The sequence below is a fragment of the Mytilus edulis genome, chromosome 1 (assembly GCF_963676685.1).
Source record: "Mytilus edulis chromosome 1, xbMytEdul2.2, whole genome shotgun sequence".
In the NCBI taxonomy this organism is placed as follows: domain Eukaryota; kingdom Metazoa; phylum Mollusca; class Bivalvia; order Mytilida; family Mytilidae; genus Mytilus; species Mytilus edulis.
Window position 1 is genome coordinate 95102532 of NC_092344.1, and position 25814 is coordinate 95128345.

General features: G+C 32.6%; 2 protein-coding genes across 2 annotated transcripts; one reads left to right on the forward strand and one right to left on the reverse strand.

The window, feature by feature from the left end:
* The first annotated feature begins 5984 nt into the window (after positions 1-5984).
* Positions 5985-9060, forward strand: LOC139495713 (uncharacterized). The gene is made up of 2 exons (XM_071284044.1): positions 5985-6357; positions 8554-9060. The coding sequence occupies exons 1-2, from the start codon at positions 6091-6093 to the stop codon at positions 8947-8949; spliced, it is 663 nt and encodes a 220-aa protein (XP_071140145.1). The 5' UTR covers positions 5985-6090; the 3' UTR covers positions 8950-9060.
* Positions 9061-17041: 7981 nt separating this feature from the next.
* On the reverse strand, positions 17042-19735 carry LOC139495722 (uncharacterized). The gene is made up of 2 exons (XM_071284055.1): positions 19684-19735; positions 17042-18818 (listed from the first exon to the last, which is right to left on the reverse strand). The coding sequence occupies exon 2, from the start codon at positions 18814-18816 to the stop codon at positions 17158-17160; it is 1659 nt and encodes a 552-aa protein (XP_071140156.1). The 5' UTR covers positions 18817-18818; positions 19684-19735; the 3' UTR covers positions 17042-17157.
* Between the last annotated feature and the right edge of the window lie 6079 nt (positions 19736-25814).

The following is a 25814-nucleotide window of genomic DNA, read 5'->3' on the forward strand; positions in this document are numbered from 1 at the left end:
TCCATAAAATGTCATCCGCACCTACACATTTTGATACTAGTGCTTATTTTTTTTCAAATATGCATTTATAGTGCTAAAAGTTTGAAACAAGTTATAGTTACCAAATTAAAAAGTGTTGGGTATGTGTAGATACACCATAGGAGGGGCTAAATTTCACGAGAAAGCTTTGCTTTCGAGTGAAATTTAGTTCATCCTATTGTGTATCTACACATACCCAATCAAATTTTTAATTTGGTAAATGACTTGTGCCAAAGTTCATTAGACGTCACAATTAACTGATATCACGTGATGAAAAGTGCCTTTCCCGCTGCATTATCAGTTTGCGCGTTTCAGTCGTCTGAAATGGCTGCAAAAATGGAGATAATTGACATTGACTTTTTGAATGTAATTCCCCAATGGGACAACAGTAAAGACGATCTAACATTTGGGCTCAGAGGTGTAGATGAGCATAGGAATCTGTCCGTGGATCAGTTCGAACTGGGAAAGGATCAGACGGGAAGTTATATATTATTCAAGGGCAGAGCCAACAAAACGTACAAAGGTCAGTTTATTTTTTCTTAAATTATTAAGTATTTTTCTTTCTTGTGTATTTCAATTCGTTCGTTTGTGTAATTTTGTCACATGAGTGACGATTTTCCGAAAATACGGGTGTCTTCGTTGAGGTCCACGCTTCAACAGGTGATTCATTTATGCAAATTCACTGTAAAGACGGCCGGTATATTCATATCTTGCGTAGCGTGAATGCTTATTACGTTTTACCCAATTCAAGCAATATAAAACTGTTTCATATTTCACTGTTATTTTGGATTTTAAACAAATAAAATATCTTATCTTATCTATTTCATTAATAACTCAGTTTTGTTCAGTGTATGATTTAATTGTCACTCAATGTCAATACTTCATTTTTTCAGGTGGACTCAATCAGTGGAACTTGAGTGCCAAAAACTTAAAACACTATCTACAAAATCCAGTACTATTTAAGATATATGAACAATATTTTAATATTGTACGTGATTTAAATGGAACAGCTTTTTATAGGAGACCGCTAGATAAAGGAAGTATTAACTTTGGTGAACAGTCAGTAGGGGTCAACAAATTGTCTAATATCATGAAAACCATGTGTGCAGAAGCTGGAATAGATGGGTATTTCACTAATCTGGTAAAAGGACATGTGCCACAATTACCATTATACCAGGCAGGAGTCCCAGAACAAGAAATAATGAACAGGACAGGCTATAGGTCAGTGGAGAGTGTTAGAAAATATAAAAGGGCTTCCAGTGAGATGTTAAAGGATATCTCAAACATCCTTGAACCGAGTGAAAGCATGTGCAAGAAAATTAAACATGAAGACAACACAGAAATTCAAAATCGCACAGAAAATCAAGAAACATCAAAAAGTGCCGCAGAAGATGTGTGTTCAATTTTAATAGTGGAAGTTAAATATATTTGTGATTATTTCAGTATTTGAGGATTATGTGGTGTATTTTATTCAAAGGAATATATTCATTGGAATTCCATCCTTTTTAGTAGCGAAATTATGCATAATGGAATTTATGCATTTTTTTTTTGTAGTGAAATTACCAGTGTGCCATTCTCGAGGATTAGAGTATTTAATATTGGCTTCTAGTTTCACATTTTATTAAAATAATGCAGTTATTAAAATTCATTTTTGTACTTTTTCTAAGAAAAAGAAAGGATATGGGATATTTGCCAATGAGACAACTACTCAACACTATAGTTTTAGTAAAAATTTAGAGTTGAAAAATATTACAGGAAAGAAAATGTTACATTGTAGGTTTTGGCTAAAAGTGTGAGGTATCTCACATACACCACATGACCATTTTCAATCTTCTGGTAAACCAATCAGAGGGTTGATATGGAACTGTGGTGTATGTGTAGATACCCTCACACTTTTTCAATGGAAAATTAAACAAACTATGGTACAAAGTCAATAAATTTATTGATTTATTTCATTTTATTTCCTTTTCCAAGTAATATGTTTATTTCAGCATTACATAATTTTTAACATATTGTGTATTTTTCTGAACCTATGCTTATACATGATGAAATGAAATTAAAAGCAAAGAAACAGTGCATTAGTTTTTTGTCGCGCCTGCAACTTTTGTTGCAGAAAGCTCAACATAGGGATAGTGATCCGGTGGCGGCGGCATTATAAAAACTTTATATTTTAAAAGGTGGAAGACCTGTATGCTTCATACTTTGTATATAGAATCCTCATGTTATGAACTTTCCGTCAGTCACATGTTCAATGTCCTTGACCTCATTTTCATGGTTCAGTGACTACTTGAAAAAAAAAGTTAAGATTTTTTCTTATTTTAAATTCTCTCTATTATAAGTAATAGGATAACTATATTTGGTATGTACGTGTACGTACATTGCAAGGTCCTCATGTCCATCATACAGTTTTCACTTAACCTCAACCTCATTTCATGGATCAGTGAACAAGATTAAGTTTTGGTGGTCAAGTCCATATATCAGATACTATAAGCAGTAGGTCTAGTATATTCAGTGTATGGAAGGACTGTAAGGTGTACATGTCCAGCTGGCAGGTGTCATCTGACCTTGACCTCATTTTCATGGTTCAGTGGTTATAGTTAAGTTTTTGTCGAGCCTGCAACTTTTGTTGCAGAAAGCTCGTCATAGGGAAAGTTATTCAGCGGCGGCGGTGTTAGCTAACTTCTTAAAAGCTTTAAATTTTAGAAGGTGGAAGACCTGGATGCTTCATACTTGCATATAGATGTCTCATTTCACGAAGTTTCCGTCAGTCACATGTCCAATGTCCTTGACCTCATTTTCATGGTTCAGTGACCACTTGGAAAAAAAGTTAAGATTTTTTGTAATGTTAAATTCTCTCTTATCATAAGTAATAGGATAACCATATTTATATTTGGCATGTGCGTACCTTGCACGGTCCTAATGCCCGTCAGACAGTTTTCACTTGACCTCGACCTCATTTCATGGATCAGTGAACAAGGTTAAGTTTTGGTGGTCAAGTCCATATCTCAGATACTATAAGCAATAGGTCTAGTATATTCGGTGTATAGAAGGACTGTATGGTGTACATATCCAACTGGCAGGTGTCATCTGACCTTGACCTCATATTCATGGTTCAGTGGTTATAGTTAAATTTTTGTGTTTTGGCCTGTTTTTCTCATACTTTATGCAATAGGTCTACTATATTTGGTGTATGGAATGATAGTAAGGTGTACATGTCTAGCAGGCAGATGTCATCTGACCTTGACCTCATTTTCACAGTTCAATGGTCAAAATTTTGGTCTCTTTCTAATACCATATGCAATAGATCAACTATATTTGGTGTATAGAAATATTTTATGATCTATATGTCAGTCGCGCAGGTTTTAATTAACCTTGACCTCATTTTCACGGTTCATTGCTAAGTGTTTAGTATTTGTGTTATGAGAAATTTTCTAATATAAGAATCTTAAAAGCCATATATAATAAGAAAACTTTCTCTTTTTTTTTTGCTTTTTTTAAACCATCCACCATCATGAACTTACATAAAACATTTGCCACTGGACGCTGAATATCTAACAATCAATCAATAAATCAAAGTCATAAATATAAGAAATTTATTGTCTCAGCTTCTACTAAGTCAATAAATAATGATAAAATTTCTTGTCTCATCTTCAAAGCTGTCAATAATGAGAAAACTTTCTTATCTCGTTCTTTAAATCCATCGTTCTTTAAATCCGTCAATAGTGAGAACACTTTCTTATCTCAGCACTTCAGATCATTCAATAATGAGAACAAAAACTCAGCATCTTCAAATCCGCCAGTTACTTTCTTATTTCAACATCTTCAAATCTTCTTATAATAAGGAAACTTTTTTTCTTCATAATTTTCAAATCTGACGATTTTGGGAAAACGTTTTGATCTCAGCACTTCAAATCAGTCAATGGTAGGAAAACTTTCTGTTCTCAGCATCTTCAAATCCGTCAATAGTTGGATAACTTTCTTATCTCAGCACTTAAATCTGTTAAAAGTTTGAACAATTTCTTATCTAAACATCTTCCAATCCAGGAAAAGTGGGAAAACTTCTCAACACATTCAAATACGTCAATAATGAGTAACTATCTTATCTCAGCATCTTCAAATCCGTCAATAATGAGTAACTATCTTATCACAGCATCTTCAAATCCGTCAATAATGAGTAACTGTCTTATCTCAGCATCTTCAAATCCGTCAATAATGAGAATAATATCTTATCTCAGCATCTCCAAATCCGTCAATAACGAGAACACTATCTTATCTCAGCACTTCAAATCCGTCAATAATGAGAACACTTTCTTATCTCAGCATCTTCAAATCTGTCAATAATGAGAACACTTTCTTATCTCAGCATCTTCAAATCTGTCAATAATGAGAACACTTTCTTATCTCAGCATCTTCAAATCTGTCAACAATGAGAACATTTTCTTATCTCAGCATCTTCAAATCCGTCAATAATGAGAACATTTTCTTATCTCAGCATCTTCAAATCCGTCAATAATGAGTAACTGTCTTATCTCAGCATCTTCAAATCCGTCAATAATGAGAATAATATCTTATCTCAGCATCTCCAAATCCGTCAATAACGAGAACACTATCTTATCTCAGCACTTCAAATCCGTCAATAATAAGAACACTTTCTTATCTCAGCATCTTCAAATCCGTCAATAATGAGAACACTTTCTTATCTCAGCACTTCAAATCCGTCAACAATGAGAACATTTTCTTATCTCAGCATCTTCAAATCCGTCAACAATGAGAACATTTTCTTCTCTCAGCATCTTCAAATCCGTCAATAATGAGAACACTTTCTTATCTCAGCACTTCAAATTCGTCAACAATGAAAACATTTTCTTGTCTCAGCTGTTTCAAATCCGTCAACAATGAGAACATTTTCTTCTCTCAGCATTTTCAAATCCGTCAATAATGAGAACACTTTCTTATCTCAGCACTTCAAATCCGTCAACAATGAGAATACTTTCTTATCTCAGCATCTTTATAAATCCGTCAATAATGAGAACACTTTCTAATCTCAGCATCTTTATAAATCCGTCAACAATGAGAATACTTGCTTATCTCAGCATCTTTATAAATCCGTCAATAATAGAGAATATCTAAAGTTGTCCAACCTTTGAGGACCGATTGCCCTCCTTTTCTCGTCGATCTTTTCCTTTATTCGTAATTCACCGTCTCCTACTGACGAATGGGACATATATGTATTTGAAAGTTTTACGAAATACAGCTTAATCCTGGACTGATTCATTATATATCTGGGTTTTTGGTTCATTTAGGTTGGTTTTGTCTATGTTTGGGATGCTTTTAATATGTGTGTTTGTTTTAAAAACATTCTCTTTTTTAATTCATTTTTGTCATAAATATTTTACATTTTGGAAAAACGGAATTGGAACTTTATGGAAAAGTTGTAAATATGTATTAAAATGTACGATCTGTATATATAAAGAAAAAAACAATGACTAATAAGATCTTCAAGCATGAACTGCTAAACTAATGTTTGTTTAGAGCTACTAGAAGCTTATTTTTTCCAGAATATCGAAGGAACTAGAATAATGTCTGCATGTGTTCAAATTTATAAATTGATATGCAGTTGGCTTACTTAATAGGAATCAAGTTTCCATATATGATCCTTTATTCGAGAAGAAAACTTGATTTTGTTCTTGACTACGAAGATATTGGTATCATATGGTTGTTTTATTCTATACAAGAACATGGTCTTAGGTGTCTTGGGAATTACATGACGTCACACAGAATATAGATTCTACGTTATGAATCAGTTCGATACGATATCTTATCTTTAAAGTTTATTTGTTTGTACACAAATATAACCCAATTATCTATAACAATAGCAGCCAATGAATTGGTTAACTTTTTTTAATCACGTGACCGTAAACTTTTTATCAACTTGAGGGTATTTAAAAGAACTTCAAATAGCGGATTTTGTTTATGCTTTCTATATTTAGTGGGAACTGTACAGGAAAAATATTCTTGGGTGACTTTAATTATTTTTTCTTCTTGTGGCTAAATTAAAATAAATACAAACCAATGTTGCTGGACATGAAAATGGAAAAGTCACAATCAGAGATTAACATAGCAACTGATTCTGAATCTGAGAGCAGTGAAGATGATAAATATGAAGCAGACATAGAATTCTCTAATGCGTGTAGACATTATTATTTATCGCGACTTGAAGCAACTGAAAGTTTTAAAAAGGACCTAAAGAAAGAAGACACGGTCAAGAAATCTATTTCACCGAAACAACGGCGAAGGTCGACGATAGATGATAAAATGGAAACATTGAGAACAGAAATGGTAAGATTTAGATGTTGAATTGTTCCCTTAAATTATATTTCGACAAGCACGATTGGTCGTCTTCTCATATCCAAAGATTACTTATGTTATAAAGGCTTCACTTGTCGAATTATGATGTTCACTTTCCAAAATAAAAGTCACAAATAATTCAGATTGCGAAATGATTGATTCAAGCATGTACATATTTATTGACGTTTGATATTCTGTTCCCAGAATCCAGGGGTGAAGTTTTAAAAGCCGATTATATGTTGACAATCACTGTCAATTGCTGTCACAAATACGGAATAAAACAATTAAATCAGATTATGAGACCAACTGTATTGACAAATGCTATTCTCCTTATTAGGGTGCTTATACTCAGTTACATTGCTAATAAATATCAAAATTGAGCGAATTTCTGTTGCTTAATCAAATATATATATATATTCATTGCTCCGTCATTATAATGTATCGGATAGGGAAGTATTATTAAACACATGCTATACACTTTATTTCATTTCTATATATTTTTCGCATAGACTTCTATGATTTAAATCCGTTTCAAGTATTTGACAGATCAGATTGTCACACGTTACCGTGAAAAGACCAGTAATTTAACGTAATCCAAGGATAAGATTGAAATAATGATCCGAAAGTTTCGTCATTTTACACACATTATCCCAGACATTATCCTAATCCGATTGTTTAGGTTAATATAAATCAGAAGTTATTACCATGTAAACACTAAAATCGCATTAACTTAGTCCACCTCGCATGTTTTAATTAACTTTTTGTGTGAAAAAAAACCCAAATCCACCTGGATGTTAGGTGAGAACGAAATTCTACAGATGTTTTAATTATTATAGAAATTATATTTCACACCACCTGCGTCAGAATTGATCTATTAACGATGACATTGAGCTCGTTAAGATATCTATTTCTCAAAAAAATCACTTTTCAACAATGAAATAACTAAAAATAAAGTAAACGTCTTATGGTCATCACATTTCGTGTGCTAGCAGACGTTCTAATGTGTTAGTAAGTAAATAAATGATCATAAATTGTTTATTTTAGTGACAAGTGTAATAGCAACGTCTCGAACATAGTATATGTATCTAAATAACACGACTAAAGTATACATTCGAGCATTAGGGTCTATAAGTCTCTTTCAAAACCATAAAAAAAATATTTCTTTTCTAACGAATTTTTCAAAAAATCGAAAAGTAAAAACTAGAATAAAAGTAAAAGTAAACTTTTTTTTGTTAAAATAGAATTATATATAAGAATCGGAAAATATTTCAAATTATTTATTGCTCCAGAAAAAATATCTTTATCCCGCAAAATATATTTTATCATTTGAAAAGAGTTTATTTTTGAAAAGAGTTTAAATAAATACGAAATTCAATTACTAGTGTATTCGGTTAAGTATACACTAACAAAGCCCTGCAAAGTAACAAAAAGTATATGACACAAAATATTTACGTTCCGAAAAAGTATGTAACATGAAGAAAAAAACAATTATACAAAGAAATTGCTTGATAAAGGAATTAACAGTATATTTCTGAAAACATTATGACGATCTTGTTAACCCTTTACCTTCTTTACCTTCACAAAGGACATAACTTTATTGTTTATACAATGCCTTTAAAACAAAACACAGTACATTCTATCTAAAAACAAAGATTCGTCAGCACGTTTGTGTCTTGTCATAACTGTCATCAAAATATGAATAAGAACACCGAAACTTTTAAAAAGAGAGATAAAGCATGAACCGCACACGTTAGTGATATGCACATTTGAAAAGAGTGTTGAAATTTAATACCAGAAAATCGTACGAAATATCAATAATCATAAACAAAAACGTGAAACAAAATATATTTCTTTTGTTTTACCGAAGACAATTAGTCTATGTCTGGTCAAAAATAAATCAGTGTATTTGAGTTAGCTACAATAGTTATTATATAGCGGAAAGAACAAAGGCGGCAAAATATAAATGTATCAAAAGCCAAAGATGAACTGTTTAGTCATTTGCCCTGTCTTGACAAAATAAACTGGTCAGTTAGTGCAGATGTTTATAATTGCACAGTATTTGTGGGAAAAGTCAACTAAAGTTACTAACTGACTGACTTGCTAGACTCAAGTAACTAAATTAATAAAATAACCAAATAAAGTTTGACATTTTTCGCATTATTTATATTTTTTTATCTTTCATTTCAGGCATCGTTAATGGACCAGGACGTATCTTTGATGAAACAATTATTAACATTAAACGAGACAATTAACGAAATCAAACAAGGTCGTTTGTCGTCGTCAAGTAAAGGTTCTGTGAGTTCCCGCGGCTTTGTTAGTGGCAGTGATTGGTCAGTTTCAGAAATGTCAATCTCACCGAATGACGAACCCACTTCATCTAAGTTAACTGGATATGTACCAACACATCCGAATAATTCAAATAATGCCAATGTAGAAAAAACACGTGATATGCCTAGCTGCAAAGAAGACAAAAAACAAATAAGTTTGACAGATTTGTGGAAAGTGCGAACACAGACATCTTTGACCTCTAACGATTCGGGTTATGTAGAGGACCCCAATAATTTGCTTCAAACCGAAGTTTAAATGTAGTCATGTATTTCTCAATTTTAAGAGATGGTGCTAATTCAATGTGCAATATTTTTTATTTAATTTTTATTTTTCAAAGATTTGTTTACATAAAATATCTGAAAAACATTTGTATTTTATATTTGCATACTAGAAGAGCTTGTGAAAAAAAAATGTTACAGCCGATTGCATTGAGTGTAGGTAAAGGTAATATTTTTGGTTAGCTTGCTTGCTATCTGAACTTATTAGGTTAGGTAAACTACCCTCCTTTAGGAGAAGACTAGTCCGACAGATAACCAATATATCTTTCTGTAGGACTAGGCTCCTTCGAAAGAAGGTTAGTATACCTTACCTAATAATGACTTCACGGTTCAATTAGCAAGCAAGCTAACCAAATATATAACCTTTACCTACACACTCAATGCAATCGGCTGTAAAGCCACTTCGATTTTAACAATTGGGATATTTATATAATATCTTGATGTGTTGTTATCAGTTTGCAGTCTAATAATCATTTTTTTTCGCTCACCCGAGGGACCGAACTTCAATTGAGCTTTTCTCATCACTTTGCGTCCGTCGTCCGACAACTTTTACAAGAATCTACTCTGTAACTCATTAGCCAATAGAAATCAAACTTGGCCACAATCACTTCATGTATTGTTGTATCTAGTTTTCGTAATTTAAAGACAATGAATCCTGTAAGAATATATGCAATTTATTGTCTTTTTAAAAAGAAATTTTACTTTTTCTTCTTCAGTTTTTTGAAAACTATTATAGATAGAGAGGAACTGTATTTAGCAAAAAAGATCAACAAAACAAGATCTTCAAAAAAGTTTTATTCACAAAATCGTCAGTTGATTCCGTATAAAAGTTATTGTCCTCCATAACGATGTTTTCCTCTTTTTTTTACGTTAGTGCCTCAAATTTTGAATGATAAAAACAGAAAAAACTTTAAATGCCAGAAATGATAAAAATTTAAGATATGCAAATAAGTCAACATTACCCAAATCGTCAGTCAGCTTTTTTATACGAGTAATTGTCCCGTAAATGCTGTTTCTTTTTGCTACCGTTTGTCTATAATCTTGAATATTATAATAGAAAAATTGGAACTTTAAAAAGTAAAGATTAACATTATAGTTATTCAAGTACATCAAAATGGCCGAAATTGGCAGTCAACTCTATAGGGATTATTTCCCTTTATTTATTATAACACTCATGTGTTTGCATTTTTGCGAACACTTTGGTGAATAAAGAAAGATAGGTCAACACAGCTGAAATTTTCCTTATATGAGTTATTGTACTTTTTTTCATTTTGGGAAAAAGCTACAGGAGATAACGAGAAACTTAACAGTAAAAATGATCAGTTAACACAACCAATAAAACAGAGATTTTAGTCATTCTAGTCAACAATGTTAGAGAGTAGTCATTGCTTATAAGATTCAAATAGATACAGGAAAGCAATACATGCTCTTTATAGTCTCTTGTTATATGGTCTTGAAAATGTTGAAGAGAGAAAAAATGTATCATAACGGATCATTCGGAGATATTGTCATCACTTTGTGTAACTTTTACAACTTTCTTCTTCTGTGTAATTCAGACCAATCGGTCGGCAAAAGGTAGCCACCACCATTCTTAGAGTATTTAGTTTTCAATTGTTCATGTAGTAAAGATAGACGAGGACGAGATACCTTTACTCGATATGAATAAAGAGATTTGGTTTGCTTGCTAATGAGACAATTGTCCAACAGACTCGGAGTCATGTCTATGCTGACAAAAATAGTCAGACGACTTCTTACAAGAGTGCTTATCTTCAAATGACGATGTTTTAAACCAAATAATCAATGTTTGCGTGTTTACTTGTATCTTGAGCACTTTGATAAAAAGAAGATTTTTTAAATAGCGAAAAAGATCAGGTGGACAAGATCTTTACATTTGTCAAATGTCCATATACATGTAAAAATGACGATTTCTTTACCTGTGTTTGCGTTGTTTTTACGAAAACTGTATGTGAATGGTAGAAACGACAAACGAAACCAACAAAAATATCAAACAAGACATGGTCTACAAATAAGTAAAATTTAATGAAATCTTCAATCAAATATTTAATGGAATTATTACTTTTTTCTTCTTTTTTTTTGAGGGGGGGGGGGGGGGGGGGGTTAGCGAAAACTATAGTAGATACGAGGGAAATTCTCATGACTGGCATTCGAATTGACTTATTCAATTACTATTATCCCCTATTTTCACCATATTTAGCTGTTACATTGAAAAAGTAAAGTACACATAGAGAAAATTTAGCAATAAAATCTACAAAGTTCAAAACTTGACCAAAATCATTAATCGGCTCCTTATAAGAGTTATCATAAAAATAAGAAGATGTGGCATGATTGCCAGCGAGACAACTCTTTACTAGTGCCTAAATGGCGCAGAAGTTAAAAACCAAAGGTCACTGTACGGCCTTTAACAATGGGCAAAAAAATGGGAAATTAAAGGTACCGAAATGACAATTGTAAATTAATTTAAACGAGAAAACTACCGACCGATTTATATACAAAACAATACTAAATAAAAAAACAAATATGATATACATCAACATACGACAACCACTGAATTACAGGCACCAGGGTGACTTGGAACAGGCACATACAAAATGTGGTTGGGTTAAACGTGTTTGTTATCGACAAACCCTCATACTAACCTCGGACAGCAGTGTACCAGTACAACATAAGTACAAACTATAAAACAAGTTGAAAAGGGCTTAACAATACAAAACAAAAAATAACAAAAAAACATAAAATACACAAAGTACATTTGAGAGGAATCGCTGTAATGGATGGAAAACTCATACAATACCTAAGATTCAATTAAATGTAGTTCTCAATATTTTTCGTTGACATAATGAAATAAAAAAAACAAATCTTGATGTATTTGATTTTAATTGAATTTTCGAAAAAGGTGTCATATTCCGATACATATTCATGACTTTCAAATTACAAACACTTCGATGACATATATATGCTGACATAAAGTTACTCTACTCATTTTAGCTCTGAAACATTCTGCTCATTTGGCGAGGTCAAGTGTGCGATCTTGACTTGCTGCTCTGCACAATTCAAAGCTGGTAGCGGAAGAAATTATTTTGAACGTGTTACATGTATTAACAATAATTCAGAAAATGTATTTTAAACACTAAGCCATGATTTAATTACTTTTTTCCAATCATTATTTTAAAGTAGCCTAAATGATGGAGAATTCTGCGAAAACAGAGAACTTTTTTCACATGATTTTTTCCTTTCAGACTATTTAGAATTTATCACTATTAAATACTAATTATTTTACTAAGGCTCTGACCGCAAAACAATGATTTTTGTACTAGATCTATATATGTAAACAGAACTGATCATTCGCTTCGAAAACTATCAATCTTTACTTCGGCTGATACGAGGCAAGATATATGTTCGAGAATTTAGAGTTCAAGTGTAATCAGATCGCCTCAGTTGCAAGTATGTTTTTGCACAGTTCATTGTTTATTTATTTCAGAACAACTCAACTATCCCATCAATAATGCTTCTGCTGAAAAGGTCGTTGAAAGCCTTTTCGACTGCCTGGAAGAAGAACAAAATTTGGCGGTGTTTCGAGATTTCTTTTTTTTTGTAGCCAACTTGAATCTTAACATTATTGACCAAAAAAAATCAACATGAAAGAAATGGATCGAGAAGAAGCAAAATATGAAACTTCCATAATCTGACCGATTTTTTTCTAAATGAATGGATTGAAGGCAAATATACTAAACTTTAGAAAGGATCAGACCACACAATTTGAAAAGTTGCAAAAAATGTCTTTCAATGTTATTGATATTCATTTTTTATAAATTATCAATAAGTTGTTGAAAAGAAATATTTAGATAATTTGTAATGGTTAGTAGTTCCATTCTAGACCCAGTAGAAATCAGGATACATAACAATAAGGGGTGTCATCACTAATCATAATAGAACAAAGCCGATGGCCGACTTACATTGTGTTAACTCATACTTGCTTGCATGTGACTGACAAGCTTAACAAAAATAGATATATAACATATCTTGATAATAGTAACCTATATCTTCTCAAATGAATTGATAAGAATAGACATATTTTATAGCTACCTAGCCTATTTTGTTCTAATTTCCATTAGACAAGTTTTATCTGGAAATGAAAGTAAGGTTTTATCCAATAAGTTGTGAATACTTTGAATTCACCAGATAGGTATTCAGGTATTTATTCTGGTGAAGTACGTGACAATTTTCGTCAAAATTACGCGCACTCGCCTTTTTGATGAGTGGCCCTTTTTGCTGGGTGTCCGTTTTTTTGTGTTCCACTATACTATCAATTTTGTTAAGGTCAAATTCAAACATTTTAATATGAAATACCAAATTATTTATAAAAAAAAAATGGTAGTAAATGCCATTGACGGATAGATTGAGACGAAATATTTCCTAAAATTTCTGAAAGAATAGTAAAAATTAGAATGACTTTATGTCAGAAATGTTGCAATTCTGAACAATTCAGAGTGAGTATTATCTCACTACCTGTTGAAAACTAAAATAGCAAAACTCCCGAACTCAAAGGATAATTCAAACAGAAAGCCCTTAAACAAGTGGCAAGTCATTAAAATACAAAGTGATGAAACAAAACATACTTTTACTACTTGAAATTCGACTTCAATGTTACTATAAAACTGTTACAACGCCTATACTTGTTGTATTTTAATGTCACTTTGCGCTATAATTACTTGACTGTGGTCCTCTTCTACTGCAGTTTGTCTAAAGTTCCAGTTGGATCAGAATTTGAATGAACGGCTATAGGTGTAGAGAAAAAGTTTACCATGTAGTCACAGTAACATGTTAAGTTCAATCGTATTTGCCGCAAAAAAAATAAATAAATAAAACCCAAACTAATGGACCTTATATTTAACACGTATTAGACCTGTTAACTATTTTAGATTAAATACTACGAGAAACATTGCTCATATAAAAAAGAAGATGTGGCATGCAGTCTATTTTACGTAGTGAGACGTTTTCCACCAATTTTTTTTCACCTCCACATCCCAATTGTTTGAACCATAATAGAAATTATGTAGAGGTTTAGGTCGGATTTAACTGAGGCAGTCTTTTAAAGTAACATCTGCATGCAGGTCAACGTGATAGCCACATACTAGTACTACATTGTTCAGATTTAAGAAGAGAATTGACATATGCCAAATATGATAGCCACAAAATGTACTTACGAAGAGCTTGATCACACTAGGAAAGAATGTTTAGAGTTTGTCAGGACGAGGAGGAATGTTTAGAAAGTATAGCGCTAATCCATCACTGACGATTAATGTTCATCGTATACCTACGACTAATTTAGAAATTTCTACAAATGGCTTGATGTTTAAAACAGTGTTTGGGTTACATTTAGGTCACGGCCGACACTCGGCTAACCGAGAGATTGGTCGGTTAATCTCTATTGAGTATACGGCTATATCGGCGGCTGGTCTGTTAATCGGGTTGGTTATACGTCTGTTAACAGTAAAACGCTTAATTTAATGTTAAACTATATTAAATATACAGATTTTTGGCATGTTATAAGAACCAAATAAAAAAAAGAAAAGTGTCTGACAAAATGATATCTATCATAGAACATGTTGCACTTGTAAAAACATTTCTTAGTCTGCCCAGTTTTCAGTAAAACTAAAAGGCGTCGCGCAAGTATGTAGTATTTATGTTTATACGCATAGCAATTTTTTTTAATAAAAGGCGAAACAAACAAATTTAGATATCATTTAAAGGACAAAAAATAGTACTGTGGTTCTAAAAAATAAATTGACATTAGTAAATATTTCATAATTGTAAAATAACGTGAATAATACCACGTTTTAGTGGAAATTATTGGAATAAAGTCTGTAAATGGGTTGGACAATTGAAATTGTGTCAGTTAAGAGTTATTTAGCCACGACAATAGTTTTGCTACCTTTATATTTTCCCCTTGAAAAATTTAAGAATGAGATGTTCCTGAGTAAACTAAAATGACAATACGGTGCCACAATTTCCTAGAAAGAGCATTTTTATTTTGACTTTCTTTGCATTTTATTGAAGGGTGTGTCACTTCAATATAGCGTGATATGGATTGACCTCTGGAATATGCATGATTTTTTTATTGACGACTTCAATCAGCCTTAATTTTTGTGTCTGTTCGAAGTAGCACGTTCTCAATTCCGACTAAAAGTGTCTTTCTAATACAACACAGGGTACATATAACGTGTTCTCGTTCACATATGAACATGATATTTGTCACTCGAGTTTTAAACCCTAATTCGTCAGCATCATCCAATTGGTTCTTTTCTTCTATTACTTAATCATATGTTGTTTACAAATCACTCTAAAGAAGTAAACGGAAATGAGCGAATGCAGAGCTGCATTTGGTTATTTTAAGTTTCAATTCATTTTATTCCGTTTAGTTCCTTTCTACATAAGTGCAGAAGACTACAGTTGTCTATGATGGCCGGTGAAGTCCATTTCGCGTTTTCGCGACTTCGCCTTTCATATTCTAAAGGGCGAAAACGCGAAAACGCGAAGTTGAAAACGAGAAATCGCGAAGTCGAAAACGAGAAATCAGTTTCGCGTTTTCGCCATATATAATATGTAGGGCGAAAACACTAAAGTGCTGAAACGCAAAATGGCATTAACCAGCCACCATAGTTGTCCGCATGTTAACTTCTAGAATTTGTCATCAATATAAGTACATTGCAATCCGTTACTGTTTCAACAGCCATCGGTGTTTCATGTGTGTATTCTTAAACAAGTATTATTTTTTTTCACGTTTTTAGCAATGTATTACTCTCTACTGTCCTTATATATTATTCTATATTCTGCGTTTCCATCCAGATTCCCGTGTATACCATGAGGGTCCGGATTGGGGGTATTGTTTATTTCTGTATTCTTCAAATTGTTATGTCATTTTTTTCTACATTTTATTTATCTCACTCATTATTCTTTCTTTATTTTTCATATTTTTTCATCCCAATATATTTTACTTACTGATGTTTAGTTACATTACGACGTTTATCTCTGATTTATATACTGGTTACCAAATGGCAATGCAGATGACAAATTTGTGTCATTCATGACAATTAAACAGAATCAACATGATATATGCGATCATTCTTGGATGAAATTAATATTACTTTAATATTACACTTTTTGAAACCATTTTTATCAATTTTTAATTGCATGTGTTGTTTCCGTGTATGTTATGTTTCATTGCTCATGTGTTGTTTTCGTATATTTTAGACGCTCGTCTTGAGCCTACTCATTTGATCCGATAACACCCCATATAGCAATAAAATTATACTTTTATTGCCGTTCATAACTCTTAACAGACCAATTAACAGACCGGGTTTTATACATCCGACCCATTAACAGACCAGGTTTTAAATAAAGATTGATTTATGTCACCAAAATACAGATTTTCGTGTAGATTTTTCACACATTGATATCAATATGGTTAACAAACATAATGCCTTTCTTTTTTCGATGTTCAAAATATTGAATCCAAGTAAATTTAACCAATGTGTCATTTTGTGTACATTTTATGTGTGTAAAATGTGTATAAATTTATTGATGAGTAACCCGCCTTTTCATTTTATAGATCGTACATCGAAGCTAGAAAAATAATAATTACACCACTGAATTCAGTACATTGAATTGTTTTGTTAGACATGGATACTTTTTATGATGAAAATATATTTAGAAAGTTATACAATGAAACATGCTGAACTTTCAATTATTTTCTCGATATCACCTGATTAACAGACTTTAGCCAACCCGATTAACAGACCAACCGCCGATATAGCCGCATACTCAATAGAGATTAACCGACCAATCTCTCGGTTAGCCGAGTGTCGGCCGTGTAGGTGCTTCATCGCTGTTTGGTTAATTTCATGAAATGAACTAGCATCAAGACATTCTTTATTCACAATTATACTTCTTTTCATTTGGTTTTCGTGTGCATTGGTTATTTGGTGTCACCATGATGGGTAATGACCCATTTCTGTTTCGACTCGTGAATTAAAAAAAAATAAATGCTATCACAGGGGGAGAAATTTATAGAAAATAATCTCATATATCTAGTAAACTATATAACAATTAATAAAATATTTAAACATGTGCCAATAAGAGAACAAATAAATGAATAAATAAAACTTCACTCAAGTCTAAAAGTTTCAATAGATCGTAAATGGTTGTTAATAACCAACAGGGCATGCGCAAGTCCGTAATGATTGATACTAATGGATAAATCCTGTGGTTCTCTGATACCGTCATCTTCTGTCAGAATTATTTCTTGTGCCTTGCCATCTTTTGAAATCTTGTGTACGTTCTTGGACCCAGCGATAAACAAATTATCATTTTCATCAAGGGCTACGCCCCGCGGGTCGTTGATGTATGGACTACTGCAGTACAACCTTTGGGCTCCTTCTGGTTCAATGCAGTTGACCTCATGATTATTCGTGTTAGTCCAGAACAATCGACCAGAATGATTGTATGTTAAATATCGAGGAAAAAATCTCAATACAACCCTCATCAACTTTTTACCTTCTTTGTCAATGATGGTGATGGCTTTAATATCGTGAGCAACTGCTATATTCTTTTCAAAACATGCAACTGCAACGCATTTTTCATTTGGTACTGAGATATACGGTTCTCGTTTATATAGTGTGAGGTCGATGGGTTGTACACCACGCTCGTTTGCAGCAACTACCGCACATTTGTCGTCGAATACAGCAACATCCAAAGGAATGTACTGCATTTTTAATTTACGAAGCTCGCGTCCATCAGTATTACAAATAAGTAAGTTTTCGTCATTGTAACTGCAAAGCATGATCTTGTTGTCAGGGAGGAAGCATCCCCTTTTGACTTCTATTCCAGGTCCTAACCGAGATGTATCAAACTTATGAGTTGGAACATTAAGCGGCGGCTGTAACTCCTGCAAGCGTTGACGAAGTCTCCTAAGCTTGAACAGTCCAGTGGCATTGGTTTCCCTCACAAATAACTTACCAAGTTCGGGTAACATAGCCTTTATATCGTCCGCAATATCGGTCGGCTGGAATTCTAAGTCGAGTTTGATGTTATCCCACTGAACATCTCGTATCTTGTTCTCCTCATTCGTATATTTTGGTTCTAAAGTTTTGACAACAGTGAACATATGTATATCTGTGGCACTATCTTTCAAGTTCTCTAAGTCATTCTCCCATGTTTCTAGAGTCTTGTTTGCATGCGCTAGATCTCCTCGGCCATGCTGAACCTTGGTTATACTTTCCATGTGTTTTGCTTCCAAAGTACTCTTCAGTTCTTCTTCTATTCTGTTAAGGTGTGTGTTTATTTTTAATCGCATTCTTTTGATTTCGTTCGAAATCAGTTCTTTTTGTTCGTTTAAGGTAATAGTATTTGCATCCTTAGTTCGAAGAATTTCTATGATGATCTCTCGTAGCTCCTTTATCTTTGCCTCCAGGTCGCCCAGAGCAGACCCATGTTTGACACCATTTGATGCTTTGTCGATGGTTATAACGTCAACACAATCTTTATGACTCTCTGGTAAACAGGCAGCGCATAACAACTGGTCGTGCATTTTACAGAAAAACGTCAACTTTTGACGTTCGTGCACTTTACACGTGTCGGATATTCTTAATATGGAAGAACTGACACCTTCCACCTTCTGTAATCGGACTACTTTGTGTCTTTTTGTTAAAGTAGTTTTACAGTGAATTGTTGCGCAGTCATCACATAACGATTCGGTACAATCTGAACACCAATGTTCTGCTTCAACTTTATCGTCACAACAAGCACAGAAGTACTGTTCCGACATATCTGTAAATAAATGATATGATATTGAAAATAAAGGAGACCTTTTCCGCAAGGAAGGGTGCCTTCTTATAAATGCTTATATTTTTAATTATTCGCTGGTGCTTGATTACTGACTGCTTAACGTTGAGTTGCAAATATTCGTACATTTTCATGCAATGATGCTTTCACGTATAAATGAGCTAAAATCATTACGATTGTAACAAGTTCTAAACATTTCGCTATATCTTACTGGCGATCAACTATCGAAGTAACAATTTTTGTTGATACCCCAGTCTGCTTTCGGCGTCGAATCTGATATCTAGCATAAAAGTTTGTTTTCTAGAATTGACCTGCTATAATTGTTCTGCTTATATGTCTCGACTCTAAGTGCATTTTTACGAGATGTCTCTGTACTTCTTTTTAATTGTTGTTGGTGTTTTAATTAATAGAGAGTAGTTTTAAAAAACCTTCCCAATGCCAACATTTCATTACGTAACAATGTGTGAAATGAAAATATCACTGTCTTTTATCTTTTATTCAAATTTAATAGGTCAATTAAATGCCGTATTTGTTTTGGTCCTAATATACATTTTATTTGAGCACTAAATCCAAGCAGACGGGATGAGATATTGTTTTCGTTCTTGACAAATATTTTTCGGGATTTCCTCCTGTTATATATTTGTTTCAGATAGTATTGTATAGTTGACTGCTTTGAATCCGAAGTTACAGTTACTATGTTCTCAAAATTAATAGTCATAGAAGGCGAAGCGTAGGCCTATTCAGTCTGTCGGGTGTCATTGAAAATACAAAGCATGAAACTGTAATGAATATGAAATTTGTATGATGTACTTTTATATAAATTTCTAAATAAATTGACAATAAAACTTACTTTTTCTAAATTCTCGTTTCTCCCGTTTTGAAATCACATTTCACACCCTATTAGTTCAAAATAGAGACAGTGTCGGTTTACAATAGTTTCGCCTACTATTTGTTACATTTTCTTTATGAGTTAATGATTTGGAAAGCTGGGCATTGTTTTACAGTCAAAAATATATTTACAATGTAGCCTATAATTTTGATCAAACTACTGATAAAACAAATTATAGAATCCATTTCTATTAAACGGACGTTTTCAGCTTGAAACTCATTGATTCACTAATACAGCAATTCACATATTAAATACAGGTCGAGCAGGTCGTCACCTTCCAAGTTAAGTACAAAACTTCTGGATATCCTGATGATTTGAGAAAAATAAAACGACGATTGAAGCTTAAGAAACGTTTAATAAAAAATATAGTTAGGAAAAATCTTGTCAAAATTAGCTTAACGTCCAGTGACAAATATTTCAGCATAATTTAAGTGTTTTTTTTACCCAAGTCTGCAGCTTTTGTCAAAATACAAAGAGATCTAAAAAAAAAAATGAGGTATTTTTACCATTCTGTATTTTTTTGTCGTCAAATAATGGTTGGAAAAAGAATATAAACATGCCAATAATTCTTTCACCAGTGATTATGCACGATCATATAGTTGCAGTCTAAGAAATGTAATCTTTTTAGGGGATACTGCCAAACTCCCCTAGATGCATCCTTACAAAAGTTATACGAATAAATCACTCAGTATCCGAAATCTAAACTTGCACATTAAAAGTGTGGTGTAAAATAAGAGTCAAGTATCTTCTAGTTTAAAGCTTCTGTACTCACCTGCATATACGCTTACAACATATCATACAAGTTTAGGCTAGTTGGTATTTGAGAACTGAATTGGACAAACTTTTGTTTGATAAAGCTTAAAAACTTCATAAAAGTCTATGAACTGACACATATTGGTCAATCATGTGATTGGTTGATTTATTGTAATTCTTCTTCTTTCAGTTAATGTCTGATTATTCTGCCACTGTGTTGCGAATGAAATCCCAACGGAAAAATGAAATATATACAATTTTGTGACAGTTAAAATCCTATATACAGGTGCTCTTTAAAAACAGTGTTTTTTGTCTATTTTGTAAGCCGAGCCTTGAAGCAGTCAAGAATCGGGCAGAGATAGTGGAAAGTAGTATTAAAGGCATTCCATTCCCGTATGAATTTTGGGTAGAATGACATTTTCCTTATGTCTATTATACAAAGGAAAATTTGGTAACATCACATCAAGTACGAGTTGCTATTGATGCTCGGCTAATTGGAATAAGCATAGATATTGCATCTATATTACTAGACCATTAGTGATTTTGTACATCATACACATCCTTGTTGTTGATCTTCTCTCTTCTAGTTGTTTGCTTTATGTCTAATGCTAAATATTTCATGCAAGTTCGAGAAGAAAAAAAATGAACAATAAATTTACAAAAGGAATGTGCTGAAATAAGGGGTCAATCCAGTGACGGATCCAGAAATTTTCATAAGTGGGGGCCCACTGACTGCCTAAGAGGGGGTCCACTCCAGTCATGCTTCAGTTATTCCCTATATAAGCAACCAAATTTTTTCCCCAAAAAGGGGGGGGGGCACCCCTGCCCCCCTAAATCCGCCTCTGCAATCGGGATGAAGAACGGGAACTTAGGAATACCATTGGATATTGAAAGTATATTAAATAAGGACAGAAATTTATCTCAACAGGTCACCATATAACCCCTTGCAGAGGGCGTGCCACTCTCCTTACACTAGGCACCGGATTTAACATCCCCACCTATGAATTTATACATCTTATACAACTTCACGGACGCCCCACTTGGGCAAGGGTTTAATTGAGGTCAGAACACCGAGTCATGGCCATATTTCTATACCCATAGTCAATTCTTCGGTTTTTGGTTTTGTGACCTTTATCTTGATAACTACAGTGCACAGTGGCACACTGAAATATCTCGCCCTCTTTACTAAACAGTGATTTCATAGTGATAGTCCTAAGTATAAAGCTAAATACTACAACTATCACATAAAATTAACATAATCCCAAAAAATGAGGTCAAGCACAGATCAATCAAACATCAACTTGTACACTTTACAATCATACCATACACAAAATACGCTTAAAATATAGCTGACACAAACTTAACTAGGAAAACGAAACACGAAAATGAGGTCAAGGTCAGATGAACACTGTCAGGCAGACATGTATTTACAATCATAACATGCTTTAAATTTAGTTGACCTAGTATATATAGTATCTAAGAAACAAACTTAAACAGGAAAATTTGAAGATGAACCAATGAACCATGAAAATAAGGTCATGATCAGATGATAATATCCAGACCGGTATATACACCTTACAATTATTCCATGCACCAAATATAGCTGACATATTGCTTATGGTATTTGAAAAAAAGGAATAAAAAACACCCAAAAACTTAACAATGAGCAATGAACCGTAAATATTAGGTTACAGTCAAATAAAACATACCAGACGGACATGCACATTGTACAATATTCTCATTATCCAAGTATAGTTGACCTATTGCATACAGTATTAGAAAACAGGTCAGATAATACCTTACAATCATTTCATACACGAAATGCTTATAGTATCTATATAATGGACTTTACCAAGAAAACTTGACCTTCTTCAGTGCACCATGAAATGAGGTCGAACTCTAGTGAAAACTGTTCGACAGGCATGATGACCTTGCAAGGTACACTCATACACCAGATACCGGTATAGTTATCATATACTTATAGTAAGAGAGAAATCAATACTAAAAATCTTTACTTTTTTAAGTAATCACTAAACAATGAAAATGAGGTCAAGAACAATGGACAAAAATCAAACAGAAACTTCATATCATAAAGCATCTATATACAAGGTATGAAGATTCCAGGTCCTCTACCTTCTGAAATATTAAGCTTTAAAGAAGTTTTTCCCCATCATCGCTGATCACTATCCCTGTCAAGCTTTCTGCAATACAAGTCACAGGCTCAACAAAAATTATCAGTCTTCAAAAGATGTATTTGCAGGCTTATTGATCTGGCTGTATGTTTCTTAATTGAATTTGGAGATCTGCAAATTCAGATACACACACTTATATGGATACTGACTTTGACACTAAATATTTTTCATCACTCCTTCTCACTCATCTTCATTCAGGGTACCTAATAATCTGCACAAAATAACCTAGATTGTGACCTAGTACAGGCACAAAATGTGGTACTGAGTTTTACATTACTCAAACCTCTCCTTTGCTTATCCAGACTATATGTTGTTCAAGTAAAACACAGTGACTAATATCACCACCAAACTTGTACAAGGAAACAAAATACAGAACACAGTACTGAGAGCAGAGCCGAAATGTGTTTGTTTCTACAGGTTCAGGTCTTACAGCATACATACAGATAAATATACTTCTCAGAACCAATTAACATACAACATAATGTTGAACTATTGTTAAAGTTATTAGGAACAGACCTCATCCTGACAATAATAAGATAAATAGAGAATAAGAATAAAATATAGGCCAGATGACAATAACTGGCTGACAAGATCTCCTCATTAACAATACCAGTGCAATTTAATGTCCTAGGTGAAAAGTTGATTAAAGACATTGATGTAGAATCATTTTCATAACAGCATGGACAAGATCATTTCTTGGTGCGCTCTGTTTATCAATTGACTGGGTCAGATAAGGTGAAATTTCGTCTGTAACTTCTACCTGTCATATCAAACATGTGATAGACATTAAAACTGTAGGGTCGCCAAAGGTTCTAAACCCCAAAATCAAATGATACGAATTACTAGCAAAAGACTATATTAACTTATGTGTTGATTTAAATGTTGAATACTTAAACTTTCTTTTTTTTTCTAGTGGACCTGTATGTACCTAACCCTTTTATTCTATTCACATCCACATTGGAAGGCCTCTGACAGACTGAGTGAGCATAAAATCACAGTTACTATCAATGGTCAATGACCAAAAAGTTAAAGGTAGATGATTCAATATAATTACCAGCATAAGTATTGCAGTTGTTCCAGCTGTTATGAAAATGATTCTATTTGCAAATTGTCACTATTGTAAAATGTATTTCCTTGCCAACCACCTCTTTCTTCACAGGCAAGTTGATAAAAAGCACAATTTTACTTTGATGAAAATAAAAACCCAAAATGCAAGTAAAAGTCATTGTAAATGTTATTTTATTTTTTCAATATAAAAATGATTTCACTAAATTAAAAAGTCATATTTTTTTATAAAAATAAGTTCTAAATCATTAGTATAGTACAAAGATGAATTTAAACACAAAATATATAATTAATAATATAAGGGTGTAAAATGGAATGATTACAAAAAATGTATGTATATAAATTCACAGTAAAAAAAATTACTGCCTGTAAATTTAGGAATGCATTATATAGAATATTTACATGGTTTACATAAAGTTTGATAGGAATGTACAAGGAAATATTTACATTTTAAGCAATTTTAATTCAGTTGTGAAAATAAAAATTGTGGACATACAATTATTTAAAGGAATCAATAATTGATTACTAACAATACTACCTATCATTCAAAACATTTTTGCTATGTACTAGTAAAAAAGATGAGATTTATGTGGCATATATGGCCTATTTTCAATTGAAAGCACTTACAATTAACACTGCTGTTTCTCTATTAAAAATGACGATTTTCAATAATTTACTACAAACAAGTATAACTTTTTGATAAAGAATGATATGTTAGTAAAAAAATTGACTTGTATTACCTGATCCCTTGGTATAGAACTTTTTTTACTTTTTGCAATTATATCTCAAAGCTTTCAATCCCAATTGAATTGGTCCTTATATTATGTTACAAGTAAAGTAGAAATATATAACGTAAGGGTACCCAAATTGCACCGAGTACCCAAATTGCACCTATTTAGAAAAAATTGCAACAGAAATCTTACAAGATTTCCTAGAGACTAAACAATTTGTATTTTTATGATTTGATACTATGCACGTCTTTCAACATAGGTAAACATATTTAAATATACACAAAATGTTTGCAGTCTTTATCAGCAGATGGACTGTTTACTGAAAAAGCAAAATGTACGAAAACGTCACCATGCGACGTCATCAAAACGTCATCTTTTTAAAATTAGCAAATACAATATATTATAAGTATCCATTTCGTAAAATATGAGGAGTAAGCATGGACTAATATCCAATTGTTCAAAATATTTGAAGAAATTAAACAAAAGCTCGGTTATTAGACTTTTGACGATGTGAATTTAAGCATGGATGCAATTTGGGTACTCCTCATTACAGAATCATGGATAGTTTGGAGGTTGATTCAAACCCATTTTTTTATGACTAAATATGGATTAAAAATCAAATTGGTGTACCTATACAATAAAGAAGGATAGGGCTACAAAATAAACCCAGTATGGACATTTTTTTCTTGATCATAAAACAACGTAGGTGAAAAAACTGTCAAAATAGGTGCAATTTGGGTACCGTCACGTTACATGTCATGTATCTGAAATAACTTATACATTTGATTGATATGTACATCACAACATAATAAAATTTAGTGTAAATTATAAAATTCTAATTTAAAAATAACAAAACAAAAAGATAATCTTTGATTTTTGTAATCATTTGCAATGAAACATGATATTCCCATAATGCACCATAATACAGCATTTAATCAGTAAATAGAATGATAATAATCCTTACATAGTTTGATCAAATGTATGCATACAAAATTAATGATCATAATCTTTCATTCTTTTAGCTTTGAAATCTCATTCGAAGAGTAAAAAATAAATTATTTATGCAAGAATGGTACAATTTAGAAATAAATACTATAACTGAAAACTATAAACAACCTCCTGTAATCATAAAAAATGCTTCTCTACTTTTAATAATTAGTGAATCAAAACAAACAGAAAGAAGAAAAAACCATGAGAATGCTTGCTTATACAGGTACATGTATATAAAAACAAAATAGTGACTTCTGATGTCCAAATTATTTATGTCTCTATGGGTTGTTTGGTTCCTTTCACTTTGAGACTAACATTATACTTTTTGTAGTTATTATATTTATCAACATATGCTATCCAC